Consider the following 11,308-nt stretch of genomic DNA (forward strand, 5'->3'; position numbering starts at 1 on the left):
AAAAGTAACAGAGCAGTCATGCTAAATTTACTGTTTACCATTACAGCTCTGTCTTTTTTTTTTTTTTTTTTTTAATTCAGATGAGGAGGTACTGCACATTTGCAGCAACACTACCCTGGCACTGCTATCCTAATCCCAGCTTGGGTGTGGAGAAAACGCTGGTGCCAGGGAGAAGCTACACACTCATTCACCTGCAGGCACGGGCAACTTTGTGTTCCCCTGGATGAGAGGGAGCCTGTCCCACACTCACTTCAAGTACAGGCAGCTCCTGCATCCCGCAGAGATGAACTGTGCTTCCCACTCTAGGCATTGCGACCTGGTGCACTGTGTTACAGTGATGCTCAAGTTTCTCCCTCTTCACCCCTATAATGGAGGGATGACTGGGCTGGCCCAAACTGGAGTAATGCTACAACCCTGCATTCCTGGGTGCAATGCCAAGGATGAGGAGCCAGGCCCAGGCCTGTGATATAGGAGCCACAGGAGAGGTCACTATGGGGTGAGTAATAGATGGAGAAAAAAAAAAAGGCCCACAGGTTCTGGAGCCAATCCTGATCAGAGCCCTTCTGCAAGAACAGCAAAGGCTACAAGTGCCAGCAAGACCAACAGCTGACCTCTTCAGCTCACTTGAGCTCTTACCTGCAACCAGCCGGGTAATAAGCAGGCATTTTGAGGATGCACTCAAGGGTGACCTTCCAGCCTGTGTCCTGGATTCAGCATCTCTGTTATTTTCCAACTGTTTATCCCCCTACTGCCCTGCCTGAGTCTCTGTAACATTGGACCAGTGGGTCCTCAGCACAGTAGTAGGGGGGTATACCTCCAGTTCATTTCTATCCCTCTCTCCCACTTCAGGGACTCTTCTCACGAGCATCTGCTCACCCAAGAGATGCAAGGCGTCCTGCGGGTGGGAGTCATGGAGGAAGTTTCTCTGCACTTGAAAGGGAAAGGGTTTACTCATGCTATTTTTTGATCCCAAAGACCATGTGTGTGGGGGGAGGGGGGGGAGAGTCTATGTCCTATTCTCGACCTGTGAAACCTCAACAGGTATCTCAAGAAGTTGAAGTTCCTCATGGTCTCCCTGGCCTCCATCATTCCTTCCCTGAATCCGGAACACTGGTACGCTGCCCTCAATCTGAAAGATGCTTACTTTCACATATCAATATTTCACAGACACAGAAGGTTCCTACGATTCATTGTTGGGAGTGCCCACTATCAATTCACAGTGCTCCCTTTTGGCCTGGCAATGGCACCAAGGGTGTTTATGAAGGCATGTCAATAGTGGTGGCCTACTTCAGATGTCAGGCTATCCAGATCTACCCGTACCTCAACGACTGGACTCCAGGGTCCACATCCAGCGCAGCATTGCAATGTTGCGAGCCGCTTGTCAAGCTGTGGGCCTGTTGATAAACGAACAAAAATCAACATTGGTTATGGTTCAAAGGATAGAGTTCATTGGAGTGGCCCTTGACTCTACCTGAGCCAGGGTATTCTTGCCAGAGGCCAGGTTCAGGGCAATGTCAGATCTGATCACCAGAATCACTGGCCATCTGTTCACCACTGCCCAGGTCTGTCTCAGACTATTGGGGCACGTGGCCATATGCATGTAGGAACATGCACACCTAGAATGGGATCCGCAAAGACTTCTCAAAGAACCATAGTTACTGTAAGGTAAGTAACCATTCTTTTTCATAAGACTTCTGTGACAACAAATGAGCTTTTTTTGTTGCTGCTTTTCATGCAGGTGGAATGTGTGTGGAGTGCCAGGCTGTTTCTTACAAGAGCTGTCCAACCCAGCATCCGAATATGTGAAAAATTTCAGGAAAAAAAGGGATGAATTGACACAGAAGCTCTACATTCTTTATAACAACACCATCTTTGAGCAAAAGGTAGCTTTTGTAAACACATTTCTGGACAATAAAATCACTGTTATCCTGCTAACTAGCTTTCTCTGTGAAACCATGGCCCTTTCCTTCTAGCTCACTAATTGGGATGAAGCTCAGCCTTGTAACAAGGTGCTTCTATTTAAATCAGGCTGAAAATGTGAGGGTTTTAAAAAGGGATTTATCATAAGTTTACTCTGGGAGTTATCAGTTCACGCTGAGAAAGTCTATCTCTTAATAGTCTTGTGAAGAAAGACCTCCTGATCCATTCATTACCTCAAGGACGCAAACTCCCTTCTCATTCATAATCATGTAACATCCCTAAGTAACTATATCTGTTGCTTATATGATAAATTGATTTTTAGATGCCTTGGGTCAATCTGGTCCCTTATGAAGCCTTCTGATTCTTATATGTCTAGGTAGCTGTATAGCCCCCATTGCATTGGAATGCTTCTCTTGCTCTTATGTAGCAGTGGGCCCTATTTGAAGTATGTTAAGCTGGCACCTACTCCTGTACAAGAAGCTGGAACCAAAGAGCATAGCACCACTTGATCAGCCAGCTCTCTGCAGACCAGAAGCAAGTGCTTGGCTGGATCATAGTTTGGGAACTGCTGCTGTAGCCCAGATAATTGGCACTTGGGTTAGCCTTCCCCGGCATTTCGACAGCAAAGCCAGACTCACCTTACTGAGTCCTCACTGTTTCTGCACTCACTCGTGTGTGATTCTCTGTACTGAGATGCTCTAGGAGACTTTCCCAGTCAATTACAAGAACTTGTCTGTCCTTCATGGGGAACTGTGGGAAGGATATTGGAGGACTATCAGAACTTGAGTGATTTTTGCCTGCATCCTATCTCCAGAATGGACAGGGTCCAGGGCAAGTGAAAGGGAAGCCTAGGTTTTAACCTATACCCCTACCTGTATAAGCTATCCTGCATTTAAAGCACTTCCAAATTCAGATCAAAAGTTTTTCTTGTGTGAATGGTAGAGGAGTTTGGACTAAAAACCAGGGAAGATTTCAGGTTAATTGTGCAGTGAAGACATGCACTAAGCATATCAGCAGTACTAGAATCCTGAAAGAGATGATTCCTTTCTGCTGCTATTTTGAAGCAATGAGATCAGAGATTAAGTAGTTTGATAGGATTAGAAGAAATTCTACATCCTGGCAAGGGAAAATTGTTGAGATTTTGAAAAGAGGTCTGGATAAACTGGGGACAGGTAGGTCAAATGATCTTATAAATGGCTCTGCTTGATTTGGTAGCTAAGTATTTGAAAGACAGCTATTAAGCATCAGTGAAGGACATTTAATACCTCCTTAGACAAACTCCTGGGGAAGGCTTCAACCCCCATTGTGTGTTCAGAGAATTGTTTTGGAAAATAGGGGATAAAACCCTAGATCAGGGATCTTGATGAACAGGTTGTGTGAAAGAGGGGATGGAGACATCTCTCTCTGAATACCCGAGGAAGAGATTGTCCAGCTGACCAGGGCAGGGATATCATATAAGGACTTGATTTCAAGAAATGTGAGATTTTCCTTCTTTTCTCTGCATTCTTACTTAAGTGGTATAATGCAAACAGTTCTTTTTTGGTTTACTATCACTTTCTCTGCATTTAATAAAACTTTTTAAAGAATATGGCTATTATGTGACTGTTTCATACTCTAAAGATAGTGAAGTTCTTCAGTCTCTAAGGAGAGGTGGAGAAAGCAAAGTGAGTTTCTCAGAACTAATTTCCCACTGTCTCTGTCTAAAGAGTATGAACAAAGGTGTTGTGAAGGGCTGTGGTGGTACACATACACAAGGGCAGAAGTTTAAGGATCTGAGGAAGTGAGATGAGCTGGCAGTGATGTGGTTCCAGGGGGTAGGGATGGAGGGACAAGCAGGGGCACAGCCCCCGGCCCCAGTAATCATCAGAGGCCTCTAGAGGTGGGGAGAGCCTCCTGCGCATGCCCCTGCATGGTTTAAATGCACTGTTTCATTATTTTTTGTATCAGTTGCCAGAGAAAATGGAAATCATCTGGAACAAAAAGATGCGAAAGACAGCAGGGTACTGTGTAACTGGACAAACAAAAAGTCCTGAGGCACAACGCTATGCTCGGATAGAGCTCTCAGAGAAAGTTTGTGACTCTGCAGGTAAGGGAAAGAGGATATTGAATATTAAATAAGGGGAAAGAATATTTATTCTTTCTGCATAACAGCTCTAAGATGCAACCTTTCCTATCCATCCACACAGTTAAAACTTTTATCCAAGCTCTCATCATCTCGTTCTGGAAACTCCCGCTGAGTCTCACACACACAGAGCCCCCGCAATGAGCCCCACTTCCCCTGCACCTGGACCACCCACTGAACCTCCCACACCCAGGCGCACACACCCCGCCGAGCCCCAACCACCTTCACCTGGACCCCCCTGCAGAGTCCCGTTACTGTTGCACCCAGAACCTCCCAACAAACCCCTGGGCATCCAGACACCCCCTAGCACCTGGATCCCCCACTGAGCCACTCACACCCAGATTGCCCCACACGGAACCCTTTCAACCCACACCTGGATCCCCCTACCCTAAACCCCTCCACACTTGCCCACACCTGGTACACCTGGCTCGGAGGGGCAAGGCCCTGGGATGTTGCTGGGACAGGTCCGATCCTTGCACTGTGTCAGGGTTGAGTGCAGCCTCACCGCTGAGTCTGTGTCGCGGGGGGAACTGCACAGTGATCTCCCACCTCTGTACAGCCAGTGACCTGTGCTCCCCTGTGCCATGCTGGAGCCTCCACATTTATTTAACAAATAAAATTTGCAGAATTTTAAAATATTGCATGAAGAATTTTTAATTTTTTGGCACAGAAATTTTAATTTTTTGGTGCAGAATGTCCTCGGGAGTAACTGTTATACTGTGTTCACTTCTCAGAGACTTTGATCCCTTTGGCCGAAGTACTCAGCTTGCAAGTGTTCTGGCCCCTTGTATCTGTCCAGAGATGGATGCCAAGATGGCTGCTGCTTCTCTCCATGTATCTTCCCAAACTCAGTGTTTTGTCCCCAGACTCAGGATAATCTGATGATGTTTTTTCCTGCCTGTGGATCTCCCATCCCCTTGCTGATTGATGTGTAAATAGGGTTTCCATTGTGTTTGGTCACATCTTGTTTAATTTAATTGGAGATGTGTAGATACTCCCTTCCCTCCTTTCTGAGGGAAAAACTGTTTCTCCCTGTGTTTGGTCACAGCCTTTAAAGCATATCATCAGTAAGTATCCACAATTCCTCATATAGTGCTAATGCAGACACTTCACAATGCTATTAGTCGTCATTATGTCACAGGCTTTCATAAAAGACATTACTCAATGCATTTTTTATAATACAGCAATATTATATACAATCAGTTGATTCAATTGCTTATCACTGGAGGGGCAAATCCCCATAAGAGGCTGTCTCCCCAACTCGCTAAGTTGATGGCTTTGTTGATCTTTTATCTAAATGCTCCTTCATTATCTCAACCTGAAACAACTATACACTCATTTGTTTAGGGCAGATGGGGATTATGCATTCCTTGCCAAACTCATTTTAAAACCATAATTCTAACATACCTCTTTGTACACCTCATATACACACTACTCCTGGGGGAATCCTGTGCCTAAAAATTCTGTGCATAATATTTTAGAATTCTGCATATTTTATTTGTCAAAATAACACAATATGATCACTCCAGATTCAATTATTTGGGTAACTTATTTCTATGTACATGTCAACAATACAGACAACAGCAAAAAAGGTTCCCCCAAGAGTAGAGCGTTAAAGAAACCCCTATGATAACCCAGTTGGGGGCTGCTGGAGGGAGCTGTGTAAGGCTCCCAGAGCCCAGACACCTGCACTTCCTCCCCCCTGATCCCAGCCACAGAGCACCCCTAGCCCAGATGCAAGCACCTCCCTTCTCCTAGAGCCTAGTCACGGGGCATCTCCTGGCCCAGGCACCAGTACCCTCCTCCCCACCCCAGATCCCAGCCACTGGGCACCCCTGGCTGACACACCAGCACCCCCAGATCCCAGGCATGGAGCATACTCAGAGCCCAGACACCACCACCCCCTCTTCCCAGATCCCAGCCACAGTGCACCCCCTGGCCCAGACACCAGTTCCCCCAGAGCCTTTAATCCCTCCAGCTTTTTTACTGTCCTGCCCGGGAATGCAGGCAGGGCAGTGCAGTCCTACACTTCCTCACCCTTTGCCAGAACTGGGTCTCCTGGGCTTGCTCCTGTCCCCGGGAAAATAAGGATCAAGCAGGGAGTGCAGCCTCCAGCTCCGCTCATTGCAAGCTGGGCTCTGCAGAATCCAGTGTCCCCCAGTGATGGTCACTAGCTCTGCAGCCCAATTCTGCGGGGGAAACGGAATTCTGCAAAATTCTGCATTGTGCAGTGCTGCAGAATTCCCCAAAGAGTAACACACCATGTAAGAATATTAATGATCAGTGAGCTATTAGCTTTCAATTGATATATTACATGCCACCTTTTGGATATATATCATGACAACAGTGGGTTAGATGTAGTGAGTATGTCAGGCCTGACAAGAGTTGCTGACAGGATAGTGAAACACCAGTGGGCCACTGTGTCACAGTCAGTAGCAATCAAAATTTGTCATCTGACATTTCCTTGCTGGCTCCTGTGTTTAATGTGGTTTTAAAAACAGAGACCACAACACAAGCGACTCATTACAATTAGTCTCCTCAGAGATACTAAAGACATGGAAACCAAATTACCTTCTCAGACTTGGACCAGAACAGTGGCATTGTATAGAGGTTGCACTAGTACATGTCCATGTCTTTTACAGTCTTCAGGGCTATCAGTCTGGTACTTGCAAACACTAATAAAGCCAGTGAAGAATGAGACCTGACTTTTTAATGGCAATGTTCTTAATTTGTCTTCTCTCCTGCCTTCCCCAAGATCGGCTTCGAGACACATTGATCCATGAGATTTGCCATGCAGCCGCTTGGATAATCAACGGAATTCATGATGGCCATGGGCAGTTTTGGAGATTCTATGCTAAGAAATCAACTGTGGTTCACCCAGAGCTGCCGGTGGTGACACAATGCCACAGCTATGAGATTAAATACAAGTTCACTTATAAGTGTTCTCTGTGCAAAACCACGTGAGTAATATTTACTTGCCTTTGGTCATCTGTTAACTTTGTTTTCACCATGTCCACATGTTAAGCTTAGACCTTTAACTCTTAAAGAAATTTGAGAATTAAAGGTCTCACCTCTATGAACTGAACTTTTTTTTTATTGCCTCGTTTTCCCTCTTCTATTCCCACAAAGAATCCCAAACTGATCCTCTTGATACTGACTTCCAGACAGTTTCCTTTGCAGAACCATATTACTCCTGGGGGGATTCTGCATGAAAGAATTCAAAATTCTGCAAAATTCTATATATTTTATTTGTCAAAATAATGCAATATAATCACACCAGTTTTAATTGTTTTGGTAATTTATTTAAACTACAATACAGAAAAAAGTCACAATAACTATTCAGTATTTCCTAAACACATAAAAGTGAAGTTACAAATACTTGGTAACAATATCCTGCATTCCAGTTATAATCCTGGATTTTCATTTAAATCACATTACAGAACACCAAACAGCGCAAAAAAACCAAAACCAAAAGTAGAATGTCATTTTAAATTGGTCAGACTTTCACACATGAAAGTCGTTCAGTTTTGCTAGTCATTGTCCTGGACCTGGCTGGGTACTTTGGGAAGTGCGTGGTTCTGATTGTCCTGACGTTTTATTGACTGCTTGGTAAAAAGTGAGAAATTACATAGCTCTTCCTAGCTGAGGATTCCCTAACTCTCATTTATAATAAGACTCCTTTACATCACTCTGGCAATGTAGGGGCCTTAAAGCATTCACAGGTTTTAATGCTCCGGGGGGAATTGTCTGAGAATGGGAACAGTTAACTAACATGAGATCAATTAACTATCAACAGCAACTTTAACAACTTTACTACACAGTCAGGGTGCTACATTTGTGCCTCAGAGAATGAGATCAATTAACCCAGGCAGTCGGCTTCATTTGTGCCTCTAGCCTGCCTCCTGCATAATAAAAAGCTCTACCACCAGGGAGCTGCAATCGTAAGAGAGAGGGACACAGGGCTTGTCTACACTGGCAATTTACAGCGCTGCAACTTTCTCACTCGGGTATGACAGAACACCTCCCTGAGCACAGCAAGTTTCAGCACTGTAAAGAGCCAGTGTAGACAGTGCACAAACGCTGGTAGCTACACCCCTCGTGGAGGTGGATTTTTTAGCGCCCACACAAGCCACGTTAAAGCGCTGCTGGAACAGATCGCACGGCCTGGGCTGCTGTGGAAGAAGTGTGTGTCCCCCAGCAGATTTTTTGTGTTTTTCTGCACAAGGGGCACACAAAAATGCGAGCCATATGAATTCTGTGCCCCCGTATGGGCATAGAATGCCCCCAGGAGTACCATATGGAATTATACTTACGACAGGCCTGCCTCCCCCTGGTGGCGCTCTTTTTAATGGCTTAGTTGAGAACAGATAGTTGGGAGGCAGGTTGTTTTGAGTAAGCAGTATGGAAATCAGTGAGGCTTTGAGATAACTTTCAAGGCCAGAAAGGGACATATCAGTCATCTAGTCTTATCTCCTGCAAAACACAAGCCAGAGAATGTCACCTGTTGATTTCTGCATCAAACCCAGAACAGAGTGAGCAAATGACAAGACTTGTTCCAGGCAAGGGTCCCCGCCCCCTTAATGCTGGCACTCTCATGCACTGCACACTACAGCTGTCCCCTAAAAACCCTTAAAATCAAACCATTTTGTAATTGTAAAACTCAAGTTGCTCAGTCTCCACCTACAGGCACACAGAGTCTGATAGCCACAACCCTTAGTGGTTGGTGTTCCACGTACTGCTGTCCTTTGGAACAGAGGGTTTTCTTCTGGGGTACTCAGACTTTTCAATATTTCTGACCCCTTTGAGCCTCTGAGGGACACACCCAACTTTCCAATCTTGCTTACTCATCTTCCCCTCAGCAACTATCATGCTTGTTACATAGAGAAGGCAATAGTAGGACAGTATTAAGGAAACAAGATAAACATTAAACTCAGGTTCATATTATGAGACTACTTGGATTTCTCCTTACTTCTCTATTAAGAGTGTAATGCAGGAGCTCTGATAAGCTATGATCTCCCCTTTTACCAAGAAACTTACTTGAAACACAAGCAGAAAAATTAAGCTGCTCATTGGGATTGTCAAAACTTCTGTTTATCCCATTGTAAGTGATACAGAGCTGGTGGGACCACTGAGGTGTTTAAAGAAGATTGATCTGAGATCTAGAATATGTACTGTGGGAAATAAATTCAACAGCAGGGACCTCAGCTTCTGCAGCACTTCAGTGCGGCAGACTGAAGTTCTGCACAGCTTTATGTAAACTTAAAAATTTGAGGATTTTTTTATTGAACTAAAAATAAACATGAATATCACTGAATTCCTTGTTTGTTTTGGTATTCAGATGAACTTGCTTTACTCTGTTCACATATTTTCTTAATGTTCTGTTAAGCTTTGTATTACCAACACATAACATTGTAGACGTTATCAGGAAGAAACTGAAGGTTCCACCTTGGCAGCTGAATAACGGATGTTTAAGGTTTTTTGGCAGGAAAATGTGGACAGTGATCTGAGACTGCATGATAAAAATCACTAGCTGAATATTCCTGCTAAAATGGTCAGCAGGGGAATAGTAATTTTGCCATTTAGATTATATTTAGGTGTCAGAGTTAATGTACACTTGATCTGAATGTGAACAATTTGTACCTCTGAGTTATTGTTCCAAGGTGTCTCCAGACTCAGGCACTACACTGACTTTTGTTTTATTTTAGGATTGGGCGCCATTCCAAGTCACTGGACACAGAACGCTTTGTGTGTGCACTTTGTAAGGGACAGTTAGTCCTGTGCCAACCCACACGAAAGGATGGTACTCCTGCTAGAGCACAGCTAACACCATTTGCAAAATATGTGAAAGAAAACTATGGATCTACTAAAAAAGAAGAAGGTGGGCTGAGCCATGCAGAAGTCATGCGTAAGCTCAGTGCTGAGTTTGCTTTAAAGACTAGGCTCCTAGATTCCTGAATGCCTCTTGGGATGTGTACACTGGCTCCGTGCTATGTAATAATTGTTTGTACCATTAGAGAAAATAGCTAGGTTCTGGTTGGTTAACACTGAAGATCTATTAAGGGTTTCTAAGCATCTGCCGCTGTACTGTGTTCTCAGGAGCAGTGCTTGCATAATCCTCTGCTGCTGCACGCAGAAGCAGGTGAAACACTTTTTTTCTGATGAATCCCAGTTAAAGGACAAGGTGATGTACGTAACTTTAGGTCCAGGGCTGCCCATCCATCCCCAGGTCTCTTTAGTGAGGATCAAGTGCATCTGTTTGCTTATGATTAAATCTTCATTCTATTTGCCCTCCAGCCACTGAGATTTTATAGAAGTTAAAATTGAAAGGGGGGAGGACTAACTTGGAGCCTTTTTTAACCAGTGTTTGAGAGAGACTTTGGAGACAGTTGGCTCAGGGTCTTTCTTAGAACTAAATGAAATGCATCCATCACAGAGTTGTGATTGAAACACTTCTGTAACATATCTTCTCTTCTCAGATGATTAAATCAGATTTGTAATATTAATACTTTAATTTAAAAGATAGATTTTTGTCTCTTACTGGTTATAACTAATAAAGATTGCCTTGAAACCTGGCGTGCCCCCTGAGAGTGCAGGCCGAGGTGAGCAATCCAAATTTTAGGTCATTTTGCAGAGGCAGCCACAACCACCCCTTAAAAAGAAAAACCCAGCTTTTCTTAAAGTTGACAGATTCTACCAACTTAATGCAGAGTTAGGGATCTAATGAACTTATTTACTCAACATATACCTTAGCTAGTGTATGGCACCTTCTAACCCTCTAATTTGAGGGAGTAATTAAAATGGTTTGCACTGAAGCTTAGCTCAAGATAGGGTTGGCCCTATTTCCTCCCCACCCCCCCAAATTGAATAACAGAAAATGTGGAAATGGCAGACTTCTTTGTTTCGATTTTCACCAAGAAGGTTGGTGGCAAGTGGACATCTAACATAGTGAATGTCAGTGAAAATGAGTTAGGCTCAGAGGCTAAAATAGGAAAAGAACAAGTTAAAAGTTACTTAGACAAGTTAGATGTCTTCAAGTCACCAGGGCCTGATGAAATGCATCCTAGAATATTCAAGGAGCTGACTGAGGAGATATCTGAGCCATTAGTGATTGTCTTTGAAAAGTCAGGTACGACGGGAGAGATTCCAGATGACTAGAAAAGGGCAAATAAAGTGCCAATCTATAAAAAGGGAAATAAGGGCAACCGGGGGAATTATGGACCAGTCAGCTTAACTTCTGTACCTGGAAAGATAATGGATCAAATAATT

General features: G+C 44.1%; 1 protein-coding gene across 1 annotated transcript in view; it reads left to right on the top strand.

The window, feature by feature from the left end:
* GCNA (germ cell nuclear acidic peptidase) overlaps positions 1–10,335 on the top strand; it is a 67,799-nt gene extending 57,464 nt beyond the window's left edge. The window contains exons 8-11 of the mRNA XM_032793905.2: positions 1,739–1,883; positions 3,868–4,006; positions 6,798–7,002; positions 9,748–10,335. Of these exons, the coding sequence (XP_032649796.1) occupies positions 1,739–1,883; positions 3,868–4,006; positions 6,798–7,002; positions 9,748–9,997 (739 nt within the window). The 3' untranslated portion in view covers positions 9,998–10,335. The remainder of the gene's footprint in view (positions 1–1,738; positions 1,884–3,867; positions 4,007–6,797; positions 7,003–9,747) is intronic.
* The last annotated feature ends 973 nt before the right edge of the window (positions 10,336–11,308 follow it).

The sequence above is a fragment of the Chelonoidis abingdonii genome, chromosome 8, assembly GCF_003597395.2.
Source record: "Chelonoidis abingdonii isolate Lonesome George chromosome 8, CheloAbing_2.0, whole genome shotgun sequence".
Taxonomy (NCBI): domain Eukaryota; kingdom Metazoa; phylum Chordata; order Testudines; family Testudinidae; genus Chelonoidis; species Chelonoidis abingdonii.